Source organism: Portunus trituberculatus, chromosome 50 (assembly GCF_017591435.1).
Source record: "Portunus trituberculatus isolate SZX2019 chromosome 50, ASM1759143v1, whole genome shotgun sequence".
Classification (NCBI taxonomy): domain Eukaryota; kingdom Metazoa; phylum Arthropoda; class Malacostraca; order Decapoda; family Portunidae; genus Portunus; species Portunus trituberculatus.
The window spans coordinates 30,554,549-30,578,422 of NC_059304.1; the positions used below are offsets into that span (position 1 = coordinate 30,554,549).

Genomic DNA, 23,874 nt, shown 5'->3' on the forward strand with positions numbered 1-23,874 from the left:
ATACACTGGGCAGAATTTGTGAAGTTTAATTTCTTGTGCCAGTGAACTGGATACAACAGTAGTGAGTCTAACACTGTATCTGCTCTTACTATTCTTCTTACTATAACTCTTCTCTGACTCTTCTCCTTTCTGAGTTCTGACTTCTTAATAACTCTTCTTTCTTATTGCGTACTGACTCATGCTGGCTCAATACCTCCTTTTATATGATATCTATTACATCCAGGTAATTTTACTATATTACAGAATTTCCTTGATCATCTTTGTCACATAACATAAGAGCCACAGTTCCAGAATACACAAATACAATATTTAACCATACTGAACAATGTTAGCTCTGCACGCCTGCCACGGAGCCAGGGCTAGCCCCACAGGAAATTTGCTACAAGATTGGCACTGGAAAGTGTAACATTTATATTAGAGGTTGAGAATCTGATTGTAACCTGGATTAATCTCTAATAATGGTTCTTAATTTTGGATAATTAATTTTTCAACTAAGGATATATTGGACCTATAAATTTCTTTGCAGCTTAGATCATAATACATTGAAGAACAGGAGAACACCTGAGCACTGTACTTACTCAAAATGTAGTGGTCTGAACCACTACACAAGGTGGTGGCAGGTAGTGAGTGGTCTAAGGCAAGGAGGCCAGTGATGGTGAAGATGAGATACAGGTGGTGAAACCATATCCCACTGGGTTAACCTCAAGGACAGGAGTGCAGACACAAAGACTACTTGCTGGTGTTATCACATAGATTTGATCACATTTACACGTTGCTCAGAGACAATTTCACTGTGCCCCATGGCATTCATACTCACACACAAACTAGGGCACTCCCCTTCAACCCTATCAGTGTCTCACTGGAGTGGATCAAATTGACCTCTGCAAGTCAGACACTCTAAGCTGATCCTAACTCAGACCATTGGTACACTTGGGTAACAATCAAACTCTCTGATGAGAGGAATGATACTAGCTCGGTAAACAACCAGAACATAACTGTGGCTGGGTAGGCAGCTTGGTAATGATGGACAGGTGTATTTAGATCCTCCCTCCTTGAGAAGAAACTGACTGGCCAATGCCCACAAGTCATGTGCGTGGAGTTTGAATATGAACCAGGTGGGGTTCAAAAATGCTTTGTGCAGCATTATCTGCTGTGAGGGTCATTATAAAAAGTTATGTAAAGTATCTAGGAGAGATGGACATGAACAACACTGACTTAAATCTGTAGATAACAAAGAGACAGTCATCACAGGAGTCTTCCGGCCAGAGAAATTTGCTAAAATCTTTATTTCTATTAATGCTTGAGTTCCAAAAATTATAAAAGTAATTATACACCAAAAATGTATAAGTACAAATAAAAAAAGTATATTTGATATTTGTGACATGGTTTCCTTCTCATTCTATATCTTGTTTTAGTTTTATTTTTACACTTTTATTTCTTTTACACTTTTACACTATTATATGATGACATTTTTTCTGGTATGGGAATAGAAAGGTTAGGAATGCAAAGAAAGTTCTTTTAGAGTTCCCATGACTTTTCTTGCATTTCTTGCATACTTTTCTTATCCATAGCACACCACATCATAGAACTTGTTCAAATTCTTTCTCTATATTGTAATTTACATTACATGTCCATCTCTCCTAAATACTCTACATAACTTTTTTATAATGACCCGAACAGCAGATAATACTGCATGAAGCATTTTTTAACCCCACCTGGATTCATATTCAAACTCCGCACACATGATTTGTGGGCATTGGCCAGTCAGATCCTTCTCAAGGAGGGAGAATTTATATTACTTTAAGGTCTTTCATGTATTTCTAGTATATTTAGAGTATATGACGCATAATTTTTAACATTTTTCTATTTCTTCTAAGCTGTACTTAATCATAAGTATAGATGTAGGCTATTGTTAACAAAACATCTTCCTTCATACTAGTGGTGAGATGGAGGTCACTACCTGCCCATAGTCGTGCTGTTCTTCACCACATCAGAACAGGATACAGGCCTCCAGATTGTCAGTTATAAAAGCTAATTTTGATACACAGTCAAAATGATAATAAGAAAAGAAAAGAATGAATAGAGAAGAGATAACTGTGAAAAAGTAAAAAATTAAATTAGTTTTGCCAGTAGCACAATGAAAATTGGAATTCCATTTTCCTGAAGCCATTTCATACCTTACTCAGAATTAGCACATACAGTGGTATCTCAAGATGTGAGTTTCAAACAAAACCTCTAGATTTAGTGGGAAAATTGCTTGTTTACACTATTTCCTCCCTCAGTGATAAGCATCAGTGGAGGAGGTAGGCAGAGATGGGAGAAATTTGCTTTTCCTTTTTCATTTAAGTACACATGTATACTTTTATCAATGCATAAAAATATATATAAAATAAAAGCAAAATTTTATTTAGTCTTTTTTCCTTGAAACATGTTCTTGGTTAATGGTGGTGAATGATGGAGGAGGAGGAAGGGAGAAAAGCACCATTTACACATAAATATTAAACATAAATTAAAACTGAACTTTATTTAAACAAGAAAGAAAATGTCAATAAATAGTGTGAAAATAATGAAAGAACAATCACAGTGCTTGAGATCCGCAGGAAGCACTTAGATACTAGTTCAGCTGAGGCTGGACCAATGCGCCAAGCCACCAACTGGCATCTCCAAGCATGACTCGTATCCCAAAAATTTTGCTTGTATCTCAAAACAAAAATATGATCCAAATTGTTGCTTTTATCTAAAAAATCTTGTACCTCATGAGATAGCTCATATCTCGAAGGAACCACTGTATATTTTATTGATCTTACAATAAATGTGCTTACATTTGGATAGAAAGCAAGAAGTATTTCTATGCTTAAGAATAAATGTTTTGCAGGCGTGTTCTGTTGGATGTAGGGGAAGCAAGAAATGCTGAGTATATCACATCCCTGGAGTCTGTCCTGCAGCAGCAGAACACCACCATAAACCAGATAGTCATCTCTCATTGGCACCATGACCACATCGGAGGTCTAAAAGATGTCCTGAAATGTCTGCCTGGTAAGGAATATTTGAGTTTTATTATCCTTATATAGTTAACCTAACTTTTTTCCAACAAACTTTTTTTCAATATTTATTAGTTAGCTATTGATACTATGTATTTTCATCAATATACACTCATTCACTGCTGGTCAGAGCAGAAGCACGAAAGGGACCATGACATCTACTGTGAACAAATTTCATTCATCCCTTTGTAACTCCTAAACATACGACGGGATTCACTGTATGTCGTTATCTGACAACTCTGCAGCTCTAGTTGTCAAAGTAGAGAGGGCTGCAACAAAAATGGTGCCTGACTTAAGAGATTTGACTTATGAAGACAAACTGAACAGAATGCAACTTCCGACCCTGGAAAACAGAAGAGAAAGGGGAGACCTGATAGCAATATACAGAGTGATGATTGGCATGGAAAAAATGGATAGGGAAGATCTGTGTATGTGGAATGAAAGAGTGTCGAGAGGGCATGGGAAAAAACTAAAAATGGCCACTTATAGGAGAGATGTGAAAAAATATATCTTCCCTCATAGAAGGGTGGAAGCATGGAATAGTTTAGACGTGGAAGTGGTCAACGCAAGGAATATTCATGATTTTAAGAAAAAGCTGGACATTAGTAGATATGGAGACGGGACAGTACGAGCATAGCTCCTTTCCCGTATGTTACAATTAGGTAAATACACACACACACACACACACACACACACACACACACACACACACACACACACACACACACACACACGGGACATCGTCGATGGCGGATGTGGTCGCTGAGCTCCAGAGCAATCATCTCTAATTCTACAGTTACCATTGCCTAAGAGTAACCAAGGTGGGAAAGGAGCTGGTAATGTTTGTCCCGTCTCCATATAGTCATGTTAACTGTTGATTAGCAAAATAATGTCCAGGAAGGTAAATATAAACTGTAGCCTGCGTTTGAGCCATCAGCTGGTTTGTTTACATCTGCGCAACATGGCGGCCGTGAACTCGAAAGATGAATCAGACTTCACAGGATTTCAAGGAATAATGGAGAAGAGCGCTTATGTGAAGAAAATTCTGGAGTTGGAAGGTAAAATTGAAAAACTGTTTGAAAAGTATGGGGGCCTGGAAACGAGTTATGACAATGTATTGAAAGAGTGTGCCGATATGAAGAAGGAAAATGAAGCACTGAAAGAGGAAGTTAAGCTAATTAAAGTGAATTGCGAAAAATGTGGAGAATCTCTAGGAAAAGTGATGGAGAAGCAGGCTGAATGGAAAAAAGTCAGGAAGTGGAAAGAAAGGAGGTAAATTACAAAGTTGCAAGTCTGGAAAAGGAAATCAAAGAGTCTGGGGAGAAAACTTTGGGCCTTGCTGAAATTATAGATCAACAGATCATAGAAGAGAAGATTGCTGAGAAAGTGGTGAAGGTTATTAAATCAAATGAGACATTGGTGAGGGAAACTGTAGACAAAAAGAGATGTGTGGTGATATTTGGTGTGGAGGAGGATAAGACACCGAGTAAAATGGAGAGAGAGAAAACATAAAAAGGTGATAAATAATATCATTAATGTGGTGCAGGAGGAGGAAAAGACCTAGTACAAGAAATAGAGGACTTCCATAGAATTGGAAAGTTCACAAGAGAAGGTATGAGGCCAATAAGAATCAAACTTAAGTCACAAAAGGATGTAGATGAATTGGTGGAGAAGTCATGGAGGCTAGCCCAGCAGGAAACAACAAGGAAGATTTGGTTGAGAAGAGATCTCGGTGAAAAGGAAAGAGAAATGTTAAATGAGTTGAGAAAGGAGGCTTTGAAAAAAATGAAGAGAGGACAGAAGAGGAGAAGAAAGAGTTTTTCTGGAGAATCTTGGATATGAGACTGAGGAAGTGGTTCATAACCCAGAAAAGTACAGCAAGAAAGGACTAAAGAAACTTACGTATGAGCGGAATGTAATGTATTCCAACATAAATGGAGTGATATCGGGATTTTAGAACTCAACGATTACTTGAGGGACAAGAACCCAGATATTGTGGGTCTTACTGAAACAAAACTGAGAGAGGAGAAGACCTGATGATGGTTGGAGAAGGGAAATATAATGTTTGGAAAAGAAATAGAGTAGGTAAGATGGGAGGAGGAGTGATGTTGCTGGTTAAAAAAGATATAAAGGTGGATCAAGTGAAAGAAGGTATGGGAAAGGCAGAAGTGCTAAAGATCAGAGCAGAAACTAATGAAGGAAAAAGAGGCACTACATAGTGGTGTACGTACCACCTAAGACAAATGCATGGTCAGTACAGGAATATGAAGAAATGATAAGTGATACAGGAACATGTCTGGAAGAAATGTTGGGTGGCTGTGAACGAACTATAATGATGGGAGATTTTAATTGTAAAGAGGTGTGTTGGGAGGACTGGTCAATGGAAGGATCAGAGACAACATGGGGAAATACACTATTGACACTGGCAATGGAAAATGTGTTAACTCAGTGGGTCAAAGAAGATACTAGGTTTGGAGGAGAGGGAGCATCGTCAAGACTGGACTTGGTCTTTAGTACAGAGCCAATGGTCATTGAGGAGATGAGGGTGGAGTGCCCTTTAGCAAAGAGTGATCATGCAGTTTTGGAGTTCAAGGTGATAGATGAAGAGAAATCTAGAAGAAATGAAGAATATAAAGTGGGAAGATGGAATTATGCCAAGACAGATTTTGGAAACCTAAAGAAATTCTTTCAAGAGACAAATTGGATGAAATTCAAGAGTGCTAAGGAGCAAATGAAAAGTGGAAGGAATTTATAAAAATATACAAAGAAGGTGAGAAAAATTTGTACCAATAAGACAACATAGAGAAGTTGGAAAGCAGGACTGGTTTAACGATAGATGTGAAAAGGCTAGAACAAGAAAAGAGGATGCATGGAAGAGGTGGAGAAGGAAAAGACGGATTAAGCAGTGGGAAAGTTACAAAAGAGCAAGAAATGAATATGTGTTGATTAGAAGAGAAGAAAGAAAGAAACAAGAAAAGGATATAATTGATAAATGTAAAGACCAACCAAGGCTTTTTACAGACATGTGAACAACAACATCAAAAATAGAGAAAGTATTGAAAGTTTAGAAGTAAATGGAGTATGCAGTGAAGATCCCAGGAAATGGCAGAGGCTATGAATGGATGCTTTCGGAAGGTATTCACAAAGGAGACTGCTTTTGACAAACCACTGGTAATGGAACAGAAAGGGATTATGAAGGAGTTTCAAGTAACTGTGGAGGAGATCAAGAATATGATGGGGAGTTTAGAAGTGAGAAAAGCTGTGGGACCTGATGGGGTATCAGGATGGATTTTAAGAGAATGCAGGAGCAACTGGCAGAAAAAGTTTGTGAAGTAATTGATGCCTCATTAAGGGAAGGTGTAGTGCCCCAAGACTGGAAAAGAGCTAACATTGTCCCAATCTATAAATCAGGTAACAAGAGAGACCCATTGAACTATAGACCAGTGTCACTTACAAGTGTGGTAGCTAAGATGTGTGAGAGGGTGGTGAAGAATAGATGGACAGACTTCTTGGAGAAAAATGACATACTTTGTGAGTGTCAATTTGGTTTTAGAAAAGGGCGTTCATGCACGACAAACCTGATATGTTACTATTCGAGGGTGATAGATGTAATACAGGAAAGAGATGGTTGGGCTGATGGAATATATCTGGATTTAAAAAAGGCCTTTGATAAGGTACCACACCGGAGACTGATCTGGAAACTTGAAATGGTAGGAGGAGTGCATGGCAGTTTACTAAAATGGATGGAAGACTTTTGGTAGGAAGAGAAATGAGAACAATAATTAAGGACAGACCATCAGAATGGGGCTTGGTGGAGAGTGGAGTTCCACAGGGATCAGTGTTGGCACCAGTAATGTTCGCGGTCTACATAAATGACATGGTGGATGGGGTGTCCAGTTATGTGAGCCTATTTGCAGACGATGCAAAATTGTTAAGAAAAGTGAGATGTGACAAAGATTGCGAACTACTCCAGGAAGACTTGGACAGAATATGGAAATGGAGCTGTACATGGCAAATGGAGTTCAACACGACAAAATGCAAGAAAATAGAGTTTGGCAAGAGTGAAAGAAGAATCAGGAGTATGTACAAGATAGGAAATGAAGACATAAAACCAGTCATGAAGAAAAGACCTTGGGGTGACAATTACCAATGACCTATCGCCAGAGAGACATATAAACAAAATAATTGGAGAAGTATTGAACTTATTGAGGAACATAAGAGTGGCGTTCAGATATTTAGATGAAGAAATGATGAAGAAAATAATTACTGCAATGATAAGACCGAGGCTTGAATATGCAACAATACAGTGGGCTCGAACTTAAAGAAACACATAAGGAAACTAGAGAAAGTACAGAGGGCTGCAACAAAATGGTGCCTGACTTAAGAGATTTGACTTATGAAGACAGACTGAAAAGAATGCAACTTCCGACCCTGGAAAACAGAAGAGAAAGGGGAGACCTGATAGCAATATACAGAGTGATGATTGGCATGGAAAAATGGATAGGGAAGATCTGTGTATGTGGAATGAAAGAATGTCGAGAGGGCATGGGAAAAACTAAAATGGCCACTTATAGGAGAGATGTGAAAAATATAGCTTCCTCATAGAAGGGTGGAAGCATGGAATAGTTTAGACGTGGAAGTGGTCAACGCAAGGAATATTCATGATTTTAAGAAAAAGCTGGACATTAATAGATATGGAGACGGGACAACACGAGCATAGCTCTTTTCCCGTATGTTACAATTAGGTAAATACAACTAGGTAAATACACACACACACACACACACACACACACACACACAGTTAGAGGAGAAAGGTGGCTTAAAAGGAAGTACATTGAGATGGATAGAAAATTATTTAAGGGGGAGAGAAATAAGGACGGTAGTTAAAGATATAAAGTCAAAGTGGAGAGCAGTAGAAAGAGGAGTGCCACAGGGGTCAGTATTGGCACCAATACTTTTCCTCATTTATATTAACGACATGCCAGAAGGAGTGAACAGCTACATAAATTTGTTTGCGGACAATACGAAACTGTGCAGAGTTATAGAGCAAAAGGAGGATTGTGAAATACTGCACGAAGACCTAAATAAGATCTGGGAATGGAGTAAAAAATTGGAAATGGAATTCAATGTGAACAAAAGTCATGTCATGGAAATGGGAAAGAGTGAAAGACAACCTGTAGAAATCTATAAGATGGGAGATGGAGTAGAACTGGAGAAAGTCAAAAGGAAAAGGACTTAGGAGTGATGGAAGAAAACAATCAACCAGTAAGCCATATTGATAGAATTTTTAGAGAAACATATAATTTGCTAAGGAATATTGGAGTAGCATTTCACTACATGGACAAAGAAATGATGAAGAAATTGATAAGTACTATAATAAGACCCAGATTGGAATATGCAGGAGTAGTGTGGACTCCCCATAAAAAGAAACACATAAGGAAATTGGAGAGGCTACAAAGAAGAGCTACAAGAATGGTTCCAGAATTTGAAGGATGACATATGAGGAGAGACTAAAGGCTATGGATCTACCAACCCTGGAACAAAGAAGGGAGAGAGGAGACCTGATACAAGTTTATAAATTGATCAACGGAATGGACCAAGTGGATAATGAGAAACTGATCCTGAGAGAAGAATATGACATCCGAAGCACAAGATCGCATAGTAAAAAGCTGAGAAAAGGAAGATGTCTGAGAGATATTAAAAAATATAGTTTCCCGCAGAGATGTGTTGAGACGTGGAACAGTTTAGATGAGGAAGTGGTGTCTGCAACGAGTGTGCACACTTTTAAAGTAAGATTGGATAAGTGTAGACGGGGCCACACGAGCATACAGCCCAGGCCCTGTAAAACTACAACTAGGTAAATACAACTCGGTAAATACACACACACACACACACACACACACACTCGAAGGATGAATCAGACTTCACAGGATTTCAAGGAAAAATGGAGAAGAGCGTTTATGTGAAGAAAATTCTGGAGTTGGAAGGTAAAATTGAAAAACTGTTTGAAAAGTATGGGGGCCTGGAAACGAGTTATGACAATGTAATGAAAGAGTGTGCCGATATGAAGAAAGAAAATGAAGTACTGAAAGAGGAAGTAAAGCTAATTAAAGTGAATTGCGACAAATGTGGAGAATCTTTAGGAAAAGTGATGGAGAAGCAGGCTGAATGGAAAAAAAGTCAGGAAGTGGAAAGAAAGGAGGTAAATTACAAAGTTGCAAGTCTGGAAAAGGAAATCAAAGAGTCTGGGAGAAAACTTTGGCCTTGCTGAAATTATAGATCAACAGATCATAGAAGAGAAGATTGCTGAGAAAGTGGTGAAGGTTATTAAGTCAAATGAGACATTGGTGAGGGAAACTGTAGACAAAAAGAGATGTGTGGTGATATTTGGTGTGGAGGAGGATAAGACACCGAGTAAAATGGAGAGAGAAAAACATAAAAAGGTGATAAATAATATCATTAATGTGGTGCAGGAGGAGGAAAAGACCTAGTACAAGAAATAGAGGACTTCCATAGAATTGGAAAGTTCACAAGAGAAGGTATGAGGCCAATAAGAATCAAACTTAAGTCACAAAAGGATGTAGATGAATTGGTGGAGAAGTCATGGAGGCTAGCCCAGCAGGAAACAACAAGGAAGATTTGGTTGAGAAGAGATCTCGGTGAAAAGGAAAGAGAAATGTTAAATGAGTTGAGAAAGGAGGCTTTGAAAAAATGAAGAGAGGACAGAAGAGAAGAAAGAGTTTTTCTGGAGAATCTTGGATATGAGACTGAGGAAGTGGTTCATAACCCAGAAAAGTACAGCAAGAAAGGACTAAAGAAACTTACGTATGAGCGAATGTAATGTATTCCAACATAAATGGAGTGATATCGGGATTTTAGAACTCAACGATTACTTGAGGGACAAGAACCCAGATATTGTGGGTCTTACTGAAACAAAACTGAGAGAGGAGAAGACCTGATGATGGTTGGAGAAGGAAATATAATGTTTGGAAAAGAAATAGAGTAGGTAAGATGGGAGGAGGAGTGATGTTGCTGGTTAAAAAGATATAAAGGTGGATCAAGTGAAAGAAGGTATGGGAAAGGCAGAAGTGCTAAAGATCAGAGCAGAAACTAATGAAGGAAAAAGAGGCACTACATAGTGGTGTACGTACCACCTAAGACAAATGCATGGTCAGTACAGGAATATGAAGAAATGATAAGTGATACAGGAACATGTCTGGAAGAAATGTTGGGTGGCTGTGAACGAACTATAATGATGGGAGATTTTAATTGTAAAGAGGTGTGTTGGGAGGACTGGTCAATGGAAGGATCAGAGACAACATGGGAAATACACTATTGACACTGGCAATGGAAAATGTGTTAACTCAGTGGGTCAAAGAAGATACTAGGTTTGGAGGAGAGGGAGCATCGTCAAGACTGGACTTGGTCTTTAGTACAGAGCCAATGGTCATTGAGGAGATGAGGGTGGAGTGCCCTTTAGCAAAGAGTGATCATGCAGTTTTGGAGTTCAAGGTGATAGATGAAGAGAAATCTAGAAGAAATGAAGAATATAAAGTGGGAAGATGGAATTATGCCAAGACAGATTTTGGAAACCTAAAGAAATTCTTTCAAGAGACAAATTGGATGAAATTCAAGAGTGCTAAGGAGCAAATGAAAAGTGGAAGGAATTTATAAAATATACAAAGAAGGTGAGAAAAATTTGTACCAATAAGACAACATAGAGAAGTTGGAAAGCAGGACTGGTTTAACGATAGATGTGAAAAGGCTAGAACAAGAAAAGAGGATGCATGGAAGAGGTGGAGAAGGAAAAGACGGATTAAGCAGTGGGAAAGTTACAAAAGAGCAAGAAATGAATATGTGTTGATTAGAAGAGAAGAAAGAAAGAAACAAGAAAAGGATATAATTGATAAATGTAAAGACCAACCAAGGCTTTTTACAGACATGTGAACAACAACATCAAAAATAGAGAAAGTATTGAAAGTTTAGAAGTAAATGGAGTATGCAGTGAAGATCCCAGGAAATGGCAGAGGCTATGAATGGATGCTTTCGGAAGGTATTCACAAAGGAGACTGCTTTTGACAAACCACTGGTAATGGAACAGAAAGGGATTATGAAGGAGTTTCAAGTAACTGTGGAGGAGATCAAGAATATGATGGGGAGTTTAGAAGTGAGAAAAGCTGTGGGACCTGATGGGGTATCAGGATGGATTTTAAGAGAATGCAGGAGCAACTGGCAGAAAAAGTTTGTGAAGTAATTGATGCCTCATTAAGGGAAGGTGTAGTGCCCCAAGACTGGAAAAGAGCTAACATTGTCCCAATCTATAAATCAGGTAACAAGAGAGACCCATTGAACTATAGACCAGTGTCACTTACAAGTGTGGTAGCTAAGATGTGTGAGAGGGTGGTGAAGAATAGATGGACAGACTTCTTGGAGAAAAATGACATACTTTGTGAGTGTCAATTTGGTTTTAGAAAAGGGCGTTCATGCACGACAAACCTGATATGTTACTATTCGAGGGTGATAGATGTAATACAGGAAAGAGATGGTTGGGCTGATGGAATATATCTGGATTTAAAAAAGGCCTTTGATAAGGTACCACACCGGAGACTGATCTGGAAACTTGAAATGGTAGGAGGAGTGCATGGCAGTTTACTAAAATGGATGGAAGACTTTTGGTAGGAAGAGAAATGAGAACAATAATTAAGGACAGACCATCAGAATGGGGCTTGGTGGAGAGTGGAGTTCCACAGGGATCAGTGTTGGCACCAGTAATGTTCGGTCTACATAAATGACATGGTGGATGGGGTGTCCAGTTATGTGAGCCTATTTGCAGACGATGCAAAATTGTTAAGAAAAGTGAGATGTGACAAAGATTGCGAACTACTCCAGGAAGACTTGGACAGAATATGGAAATGGAGCTGTACATGGCAAATGGAGTTCAACACGACAAAATGCAAGAAAATAGAGTTTGGCAAGAGTGAAAGAAGAATCAGGAGTATGTACAAGATAGGAAATGAAGACATAAAACCAGTCATGAAGAAAAAGACCTTGGGGTGACAATTACCAATGACCTATCGCCAGAGAGACATATAAACAAAATAATTGGAGAAGTATTGAACTTATTGAGGAACATAAGAGTGGCGTTCGTATATTTAGATGAAGAAATGATGAAGAAAATAATTACTGCAATGATAAGACCGAGGCTTGAATATGCAACAATACAGTGGGCTCGAACTTAAAGAAACACATAAGGAAACTAGAGAAAGTACAGAGGGCTGCAACAAAAATGGTGCCTGACTTAAGAGATTTGACTTATGAAGACAGACTGAAAAGAATGCAACTTCCGACCCTGGAAAACAGAAGAGAAAGGGAGACCTGATAGCAATATACAGAGTGATGATTGGCATGGAAAAATGGATAGGGAAGATCTGTGTATGTGGAATGAAAGAATGTCGAGAGGGCATGGGAAAAACTAAAATGGCCACTTATAGGAGAGATGTGAAAAATATAGCTTCCCTCATAGAAGGGTGGAAGCATGGAATAGTTTAGACGTGGAAGTGGTCAAGCAAGGAATATTCATGATTTTAAGAAAAGCTGGACATTAATAGATATGGAGACGGGACACACGAGCATAGCTCTTTTCCGTATGTTACAATTAGGTAAATACAATTAGGTAAATACACACACACACACACACACACACGGTCGCACACACACAATCATCACACTACAGTTGGTTGCCTAAGAGTAACCAAGGTGGGAAAGGAGCTGTAATGTTTGTCCCGTCTCCATATAGTCATGTTAACTGTTGATTAGCAAAATAATGTCCAGGAAGGTGAATATAAACTGTAGCCTGCGTTTGAGCCATCAGCTGGTTTGTTTACATCTGCAACATGGCGGCCGTGAACTCGAAGATGAATCAGACTTCACAGGTTTCAAGGAATAATGGAGAAGAGCGCTTATGTGAAGAAAATTCTGGAGTTGGAAGGTAAAATTGAAAACTGTTTGAAAAGTATGGGGCCTGGAAACGAGTTATGACAATGTAATGAAAGAGTGTGCCGATATGAAGAAGGAAAATGCAGCACTGAAAGAGGAAGTTAAGCTAATTAAAGTGAATTGCGAAAATGTGGAGAATCTCTAGGAAAAGTGATGGAGAAGCAGGCTGAATGGAAAAAAGTCAGGAAGTGGAAAGAAAGGAGGTAAATTACAAAGTTGCAAGTCTGGAAAAGGAAATCAAAGAGTCTGGGAGAAAACTTTGGGCCTTGCTGAAATTATAGATCAACAGATCATAGAAGAGAAGATTGCTGAGAAAGTGGTGAAGGTTATTAAGTCAAATGAGACATTGGTGAGGAAACTGTAGACAAAAGAGATGTGTGGTGATATTTGGTGTGGAGGAGGATAAGACACCGAGTAAAATGAGAGAGAGAAAAACATAAAAAGGTGATAAATAATATCATTAATGTGGTGCAGGAGGAGGAAAAGACCTAGTACAAGAAATAGAGGACTTCCATAGAATTGGAAAGTTCACAAGAGAAGGTATGAGGCCAATAAGAATCAAACTTAAGTCACAAAAGGATGTAGATGAATTGGTGGAGAAGTCATGGAGGCTAGCCCAGCAGGAAACAACAAGGAAGATTTGGTTGAGAAGAGATCTCGGTGAAAAGGAAGAGAAATGTTAAATGAGTTGAGAAAGGAGGCTTTGAAAAAAATGAAGAGAGGACAGAAGAGGAGAAGAAAGAGTTTTCTGGAGAATCTTGGATATGAGACTGAGGAAGTGGTTCATAACCCAGAAAAGTACAGCAAGAAAGGACTAAAGAAACTTACATATGAGCGGAATGTAATGTATTCCAACATAAATGGAGTGATATCGGGATTTTAGAACTCAACGATTACTTGAGGACAAGAACCCAGATATTGTGGGTCTTACTGAAACAAAACTGAGAGAGGAGAAGACCTGATGATGGTTGGAGAAGGAAATATAATGTTTGGAAAAGAAATAGAGTAGGTAAGATGGGAGGAGGAGTGATGTTGCTGGTTAAAAAGATATAAAGGTGGATCAAGTGAAAGAAGGTATGGGAAAGGCAGAAGTGCTAAAGATCAGAGCAGAAACTAATGAAGGAAAAAGAGGCACTACATAGTGGTGTACGTACCACCTAAGACAAATGCATGGTCAGTACAGGAATATGAAGAAATGATAAGTGATACAGGAACATGTCTGGAAGAAATGTTGGGTGGCTGTGAACGAACTATAATGATGGGAGATTTTAATTGTAAAGAGGTGTGTTGGGAGGACTGGTCAATGGAAGGATCAGAGACAACATGGGAAATACACTATTGACACTGGCAATGGAAAATGTGTTAACTCAGTGGGTCAAAGAAGATACTAGGTTTGGAGGAGAGGGAGCATCGTCAAGACTGGACTTGGTCTTTAGTACAGAGCCAATGGTCATTGAGGAGATGAGGGTGGAGTGCCCTTTAGCAAAGAGTGATCATGCAGTTTTGGAGTTCAAGGTGATAGATGAAGAGAAATCTAGAAGAAATGAAGAATATAAAGTGGGAAGATGGAATTATGCCAAGACAGATTTTGGAAACCTAAAGAAATTCTTTCAAGAGACAAATTGGATGAAATTCAAGAGTGCTAAGGAGCAAATGAAAAGTGGAAGGAATTTATAAAATATACAAAGAAGGTGAGAAAAATTTGTACCAATAAGACAACATAGAAGTTGGAAAGCAGGACTGGTTTAACGATAGATGTGAAAAGGCTAGAACAAGAAAAGAGGATGCATGGAAGAGGTGGAGAAGGAAAAGACGGATTAAGCAGTGGGAAAGTTACAAAAGAGCAAGAAATGAATATGTGTTGATTAGAAGAGAAGAAAGAAAGAAACAAGAAAAGGATATAATTGATAAATGTAAAGACCAACCAAGGCTTTTTACAGACATGTGAACAACAACATCAAAAATAGAGAAAGTATTGAAAGTTTAGAAGTAAATGGAGTATGCAGTGAAGATCCCAGGAAATGGCAGAGGCTATGAATGGATGCTTTCGGAAGGTATTCACAAAGGAGACTGCTTTTGACAAACCACTGGTAATGGAACAGAAAGGGATTATGAAGGAGTTTCAAGTAACTGTGGAGGAGATCAAGAATATGATGGGGAGTTTAGAAGTGAGAAAAGCTGTGGGACCTGATGGGGTATCAGGATGGATTTTAAGAGAATGCAGGAGCAACTGGCAGAAAAAGTTTGTGAAGTAATTGATGCCTCATTAAGGGAAGGTGTAGTGCCCCAAGACTGGAAAAGAGCTAACATTGTCCCAATCTATAAATCAGGTAACAAAGAGACCCATTGAACTATAGACCAGTGTCACTTACAAGTGTGGTAGCTAAGATGTGTGAGAGGGTGGTGAAGAATAGATGGACAGACTTCTTGGAGAAAAATGACATACTTTGTGAGTGTCAATTTGGTTTTAGAAAAGGGCGTTCATGCACGACAAACCTGATATGTTACTATTCGAGGGTGATAGATGTAATACAGGAAAGAGATGGTTGGGCTGATGGAATATATCTGGATTTAAAAAAGGCCTTTGATAAGGTACCACACCGGAGACTGATCTGGAAACTTGAAATGGTAGGAGGAGTGCATGGCAGTTTACTAAAATGGATGGAAGACTTTTGGTAGGAAGAGAAATGAGAACAATAATTAAGGACAGACCATCAGAATGGGGCTTGGTGGAGAGTGGAGTTCCACAGGGATCAGTGTTGGCACCAGTAATGTTCGCGGTCTACATAAATGACATGGTGGATGGGGTGTCCAGTTATGTGAGCCTATTTGCAGGCGATGCAAAATTGTTAAGAAAAGTGAGATGTGACAAAGATTGCGAACTACTCCAGGAAGACTTGGACAGAATATGGAAATGGAGCTGTACATGGCAAATGGAGTTCAACACGACAAAATGCAAGAAAATAGAGTTTGGCAAGAGTGAAAGAAGAATCAGGAGTATGTACAAGATAGGAAATGAAGACATAAAACCAGTCATGAAGAAAAAGACCTTGGGGTGACAATTACCAATGACCTATCGCCAGAGAGACATATAAACAAAATAATTGGAGAAGTATTGAACTTATTGAGGAACATAAGAGTGGCGTTCGTATATTTAGATGAAGAAATGATGAAGAAAATAATTACTGCAATGATAAGACCGAGGCTTGAATATGCAACAATACAGTGGGCTCGAACTTAAAGAAACACATAAGGAAACTAGAGAAAGTACAGAGGGCTGCAACAAAATGGTGCCTGACTTAAGAGATTTGACTTATGAAGACAGACTGAAAAGAATGCAACTTCCGACCCTGGAAAACAGAGAGAAAGGGAGACCTGATAGCAATATACAGAGTGATGATTGGCATGGAAAAATGGATAGGGAAGATCTGTGTATGTGGAATGAAAGAATGTCGAGAGGGCATGGGAAAAAACTAAAATGGCCACTTATAGGAGAGATGTGAAAAATATAGCTTCCCTCATAGAAGGGTGGAAGCATGGAATAGTTTAGACGTGGAAGTGGTCAAGCAAGGAATATTCATGATTTTAAGAAAAAGCTGGACATTAATAGATATGGAGACGGGACAACACGAGCATAGCTCTTTTCCGTATGTTACAATTAGGTAAATACAATTAGGTAAATACACACACACACACACACACACACACACACACACACACACACACACACACACAGAGACACAGCTGATCTTCACTACACCTGTTGTATAGTAGCTTACAGTGGCTACACCTGTAGTGTATTTACAGTGGCCTGGGCAGGTAGTGTGACTTTCTTTTCATGAAATCAATTATTAAAGAATAATGAGTGAAAAGATATTCCATCCAAATGCAGACATGAGAATAGAGAAGGGCTGATGATGACTATGTTGGTGAGGGAGAAGATATTCAAGGGTTCGATGACGACAACTTCACTACTTAAGAGAGTGTTCAATATTGAATGTAAACTAGATAAACTGATAAAGGAGAAGATGGAAATGAAAGAGAATAAAGAACAGGAAATGGAGTTTATAAGACTGAGAGAAAGGATAAGAAAAGTGGAAGAAAATGAAGCTAGGCTAAGAGCGGAAAACGAAGAACTAAAAAAGGAAGTAGCTAACTACAAGAAGCAGATGGAAGAAGGACTCGGTAAAGCCGAGAAAGAAAAGGAGAAGCTGAAAGATCTAGTAAACAAGGAAGAGGAAAGAGTACAGAACGTGATTAAAAAAGAAGTACAAGCATGGAGAGTCCAAGATAAGAAAGATAAGGCCGATTTTCAGGAGGTGATTCAAGAACAACTTAAAGAAAAGAAGAAAATATGACAAACAAAATGATAGGAGTCCTCAAGACAAAAGAAAATCTAGTTAGAGAAATTGCAGAAAAAAGAAGAGTGTAGTCGTATTTGGAATAAAAGAAAAAATATAAAATATAGACCAAAAAGAAAAAGAAGAAATGAAATCAGTCAAAGACCTACTGAAGAATCTTAATGACGAAGATAGGCAGAACTTGGAAGAGGAAGTAGAAGAAATAAACAGAATGGGACCATATCAAGAAGGAAAAACGAGACCAATTAAAATACTACTAAAATCACAAGCAGCAACAGAAGAAATATTATATAGAACAACAAAACTTAGAGAAACAGAAGGCTGCAAGGATATCTATATAAAGAAAAATAGAAATGAGGAAGAAAGGAAGAGATACAATGAACTGGCAGCAGCAGTAAGGAAAAGAATAATGAAAGGTCAGAAGAGGAGAAGAAGGCATTTTTGGAGAATTCTAGGAGACAGGATAAGGAAATGGTATATAAACGAGAAGGAAGAGAAAAAGTGGAACAAGTTTAACTAAAAATGATAAAGGCAAAAGACTAAAATGATGTATACGAACATAGACGGGTTTTATCAAGTAAATTAGAATTAAGAGATTACATAAGGAAAGAAAATCCAGATATTGTATGCCTGGCTGAAACAAAACTAAATGAGGCAATCAAAATAGATTTGGATAATAGGTATAATGTATGGAGAAGAGACAGAGTGGGTAAAGGAGGAGGAGGAGTCATGATAATGTTAAGGAAGGAGATAGTGATAAACCAAGTGGAATGTGGGAAGGAAAAGCAGAAGTATTGTATATTAAGATGCATATTAATAAAAAGAGTTAACAATCATTGTAACATATGTGCCACCAAAACAAATTCATGGACCAATCAAGAATATAAAGACATGATAGATGACACAATAAGGAGTCTAATGAGAATCGTTAAAGAAAGGAGAAAAGTGATATTAGTAGGAGATTTCAACTGTAAAGAAGTGGACTGGGAAAATTATGAAAGTGGTATGGGGAAGAAGCCTGGGAGAAAGATTCTTGAACCTAATGATAGACAATATGATGGACCAGAGAGTAAAGGAATGCACAAGATTCAGAGGAAACGACGAGCGGCGAGATTGGACCTAGTTTTACAAGGGTATACAAATGAATGATGATATAAGATATAAGTGCCCATTGGGAAAGAGTGACCATGCAATATTAGAAATAGATATAGAAGAAGGAAAGGAAGATAGAGACGATTCATACAAAGGAGACCGATTAAATTACAGAAAGGCTGATATTGAGAATCTCAAGAACTATTTTAAAACGTAGACTGGGAGGAGATGGAAAACTCAGAGACAATGCAAGACAAATATAACTTATTTTTGGAAATATACAAAACAGGAGTCAGGAATATGTCCCAAAATATAGACCAAAAGAAGAAGGAAAGAAAGATTGGTTTAATGCAAGGTGTGCTAGGGCAAAGGAGAAAAGAGATGGAGCATGGAAAAGGTGGAGGAGAAATAGAATCCAACAAACAAGGAAAACTTCAAGGCAGCGAGAAATGAATATGTTAAGGTGAGGAAGGAAGAGGAAAAGAACTTGAAAAGATATTGTCGAAAAATGTAAGGAGCAACCAAAATTGTTCTATAGATTCATAAATGGAAAAATTAGGCAAAAAGAAACAATAGAAAGGTTAAAAGGAGAGAACAGGATGGTGGAAGACCCAAAAGTATGGCAGAACTATTAAATAAAAAATTCAGGAGGTCTTTACTAAAGAATCCAAATTTGAGAGGCCACAGGGTAATAGAGACAATCTATATGAAAGAGATTAAAGTAACCAAGCTTGAAATAAAAGAGTTAATGAAGGAACTGGATGAAGAGAAGGCAATGGGACCGGATGAAGTCTCAGGCAGAATACTGAAAGAATGTAGGGAAGAACTAGCAAGTCCTATATACAACATCATAAAATGCTCAATAGAAAATGGAACAGTGCCAGTAGAATGGAAAAGAGCTGAGGTGGTTCCCATATATAAGAGTGGAAGGAAAGAAGAACCTTTAAATTACAGACCGGTATCACTAACTAGTGTAATATGCAAGATGTGTGAAAGAATAATAAAGAAACAATGGATCGAGTTCCTTGAAGACAACAAATTAATATCAAATAGCCAATTTGGTTTTAGAAAAGGACGGTCTTGTGTAACTAATTTATTGAGTTTCTATTCTAGAATAGTTGATAGAGTACAAGAGAGAGGATGGGTTGACTGCATCTATTTGGATTTAAAAAGGCGTTTGACAAAGTGCCACATGCAAGATTACTGTGGAAGTTAGAGGAGAAGGGTGGCTTAAAAGGAAGCACATTGAGATGGATAGAAAATTATTTGAGGGGGAGAGAAATAAGGACGGTAGTTAAAGATATGAAGTCCAAGTGGAGAGCAGTAGAAAGCGGAGTGCCACAGGGGTCAGTATTGGCACCAATACTTTTCCTCATTTATATTAACGACATGCCAGAAGGAGTGAACAGCTACATAAATTTGTTTGCAGATGATACGAAACTGTGCAGAGTTATAAAGCAAAAGGAGGATTGTGAAATACTGCAAGAAGACCTAAATAAGATCTGGGAATGGAGTAAGAAGTGGGAAATGGAATTCAATGTGAACAAAAGCCATGTCATGGAAATGGGAAAGAGTGAAAGACGACCTGTGGGAATCTATAAGATGGGAGATGGAGTAGAACTGGAGAAAGTAAAAAGGAAAAGGACTTAGGAGTGACGATGGAAGAAAACAATCAACCAGTAAGCCATATTGATAGAATTTTAGAGAAACATATAATTTGCTAAGGAATATTGGAGTAGCATTTCACTACATGGACAAAGAAATGATGAAGAAATTGATAAATACTATAATAAGACCCAGATTGGAATATGCAGGAGTAGTGTGGACCCCTCATAAAAAGAAACACATAAGGAAATTGGAGGCTACAAAAATGGCTACAAGAATGGTTCCAGAATTTGAAGGGATGACATATGAGGAGAGACTAAAGGCTATGGATCTACCAACCTTGGAACAAAGAAGGAGAGAGGAGACCTGATACAAGTTTATAAATTGATCAACGGAATGGACCAAGTGGATAATGAGAAACTGATCCTGAGAGAAGAATATGACATCCAAGCACAAGATCGCATAGTAAAAAGCTGAGAAAGGAAGATGTCTGAGAGATATTAAAAATATAGTTTCCGCAGAGATGTATTGAGACGTGGAACAGTTTAGATGAAGAAGTAGTGTCTGCAACGAGTGTGCACACTTTTAAAGTAAGATTGGATAAGTGTAGATATGGAGACGGGCCACACGAGCATAAAGCCCAGGCCCTGTAAAACTACAACTAGGTAAATAACTAGGTAAATACACACACACACACACACACACACACACACACACACACACACACACAAATGGAGAAGAGCGCTTATGTGAAGAAAATTCTGGAGTTAGAAGGTAAAATTGAAAACTGTTTGAAAAGTATGGGGGCCTGGAAACGAGTTATGACAATGTAAAGAGAGACTGTGCCGATATGAAGAAGGAAAATGCAGCACTGAAAGAGGAAGTTAAGCTAATTAAAGTGAATTGCGAAAATGTGGAGAATCTCTAGGAAAAGTGATGGAGAAGCAGGCTGAATGGAAAAAAGTCAGGAAGTGGAAAGAAAGGAGGTAAATTACAAAGTTGCAAGTCTGGAAAAGGAAATCAAAGAGTCAGGGGAGAAAACTTTGGGCCTTGCTGAAATTATAGATCAACAGATCATAGAAGAGAAGATAGCTGAGAAAGTGGTGAAGGTTATTAAGTCAAATGAGACATTGGTGAGGGAAACTGTAGACAAAAAGAGATGTGTGGTGATATTTGGTGTGGAGGAGGATAAGACACCGAGTAAAATGGAGAGAGAGAAAACATAAAAAGGTGATAAATAATATCATTAATGTGGTGCAAGAGGAGGAAAAGACCTAGTACAAGAAATAGAGGACTTCCATAGAATTGGAAAGTTCACAAGAGAAGGTATGAGGCCAATAAGAATCAAACTTAAGTCACAAAAGGATGTAGATGAATTGGTGGAGAAGTCATGGAGGCTAGCCCAGCAGGAAACAACAAGGAAGATTTGGTTGAGAAGAGATCTCGGTGAAAAGGAAAGAGAAATGTTAAATGAGTTGAGAAAGGAGGCTTTGAAAAAAATGAAGAGAGGACAGAAGAGGAGAAGAAAGAGTTTTTCTGGAGAATCTTGGATATGAGACTGAGGAAGTGGTTCATAACCCAGAAAAGTACAGCAAGAAAGGACTAAAGAAACTTACATATGAGCGAAATGTAATGTATTCCAACATAAATGGAGTGATATCGGGATTTTAGAACTCAACGATTACTTGAGGGACAAGAACCCAGATATTGTGGGTCTTACTGAAACAAAACTGAGAGAGGGAGAAGACCTGATGAAGGTTGGAGAAGGAAATATAATGTTTGGAAAAGAAATAGAGTAGGTAAGATGGGAGGAGGAGTGATGTTGCTGGTTAAAAAGATATAAAGGTGGATCAAGTGAAAAAGGTATGGGAAAGGCAGAAGTGCTAAAGATCAGAGCAGAAACTAATGAAGGAAAAAGAGGCACTACATAGTGGTGTACGTACCACCTAAGACAAATGCATGGTCAGTACAGGAATATGAAGAAATGATAAGTGATACAGGAACATGTCTGGAAGAAATGTTGGGTGGCTGTGAACGAACTATAATGATGGGAGATTTTAATTGTAAAGAGGTGTGTTGGGAGGACTGGTCAATGGAAGGATCAGAGACAACATGGGGAAATACACTATTGACACTGGCAATGGAAAATGTGTTAACTCAGTGGGTCAAAGAAGATACTAGGTTTGGAGGAGAGGGAGCATCGTCAAGACTGGACTTGGTCTTTAGTACAGAGCCAATGGTCATTGAGGAGATGAGGGTGGAGTGCCCTTTAGCAAAGAGTGATCATGCAGTTTTGGAGTTCAAGGTGATAGACGAAGAGAAATCTAGAAGAAATGAAGAATATAAAGTGGGAAGATGGAATTATGCCAAGACAGATTTTGGAAACCTAAAGAAATTCTTTCAAGAGACAAATTGATGAAATTCAAGAGTGCTAAGGAGCAAATGAAAAGTGGAAGGAATTTATAAAAATATACAAAGAAGGTGAGAAAAATTTGTACCAATAAGACAACATAGAGAAGTTGGAAAGCAGGACTGGTTTAACGATAGATGTGAAAAGGCTAGAACAAGAAAAGAGGATGCATGGAAGAGGTGGAGAAGGAAAAGACGGATTAAGCAGTGGAAAGTTACAAAAGAGCAAGAAATGAATATGTGTTGATTAGAAGAGAAGAAAGAAAGAAACAAGAAAAGGATATAATTGATAAATGTAAAGACCAACCAAGGCTTTTTACAGACATGTGAACAACAACATCAAAAATAGAGAAAGTATTGAAAGTTTAGAAGTAAATGGAGTATGCAGTGAAGATCCCAGGAAATGGCAGAGGCTATGAATGGATGCTGGAAGGTATTCACAAAGGAGACTGCTTTTGACAAACCACTGGTAATGGAACAGAAAGGGATTATGAAGGAGTTTCAAGTAACTGTGGAGGAGATCAAGAACATGATGGGGAGTTTAGAAGTGAGAAAAGCTGTGGGACCTGATGGGGTATCAGGATGGATTTTAAGAGAATGCAGGAGCAATTGGCAGAAAAAGTTTGTGAAGTAATTGATGCCTCATTAAGGGAAGGTGTAGTGCCCCAAGACTGGAAAAGAGCTAACATTGTCCCAATCTATAAATCAGGTAACAAGAGAGACCCATTGAACTATAGACCAGTGTCACTTACAAGTGTGGTAGCTAAGATGTGTGAGAGGGTGGTGAAGAATAGATGGACAGACTTCTTGGAGAAAATGACATACTTTGTGAGTGTCAATTTGGTTTTAGGAAAGGGCGTTCATGCACGACAAACCTGATATGTTACTATTCGAGGGTGATAGATGTAATACAGGAAAGAGATGGTTGGGCTGATGGAATATATCTGGATTTAAAAAGGCCTTTGATAAGGTACCACACCAGAGACTGATCTGGAAACTTGAAATGGTAGGAGGAGTGCATGGCAGTTTACTAAAATGGATGGAAGACTTTTGGTAGGAAGAGAAATGAGAACAATAATTAAGGACAGACCATCAGAATGGGGATTGGTGGAGAGTGGAGTTCCACAGGATCAGTGTTGGCACCAGTAATGTTCGCAGTCTACATAAATGACATGGTGGATGGGGTGTCCAGTTATGTGAGCCTATTTGCAGACGATGCAAAATTGTTAAGAAAAGTGAGATGTGACAAAGATTGCGAACTACTCCAGGAAGACTTGGACAGAATATGGAAATGGAGCTGTACATGGCAAATGGAGTTCAACACGACAAAATGCAAGAAAATAGAGTTTGGCAAGAGTGAAAGAAGAATC

General features: G+C 38.4%; 2 protein-coding genes across 5 annotated transcripts in view; one reads left to right on the forward strand and one right to left on the reverse strand.

Annotated features, from left to right (window-relative positions):
• LOC123500145 (endoribonuclease LACTB2-like) overlaps positions 1 to 23,874 on the forward strand; it is a 158,149-nt gene that overhangs the window by 79,472 nt on the left and 54,803 nt on the right. For all 3 annotated transcript variants that reach the window (XR_006673188.1, XM_045248822.1, XM_045248823.1), the window contains exon 2: positions 2,876 to 3,036. Coding sequence is in view for 2 of the 3 variants with exons in the window: in XM_045248822.1 (XP_045104757.1) it covers positions 2,876 to 3,036 (161 nt within the window). In the remaining variant the exon portion in view is untranslated. The remainder of the gene's footprint in view (positions 1 to 2,875; positions 3,037 to 23,874) is intronic.
• The window catches only part of LOC123500144, a 124,163-nt gene that overhangs the window by 62,251 nt on the left and 38,038 nt on the right, over positions 1 to 23,874 (reverse strand). The gene's annotated exons all lie outside the window — the stretch shown is intronic.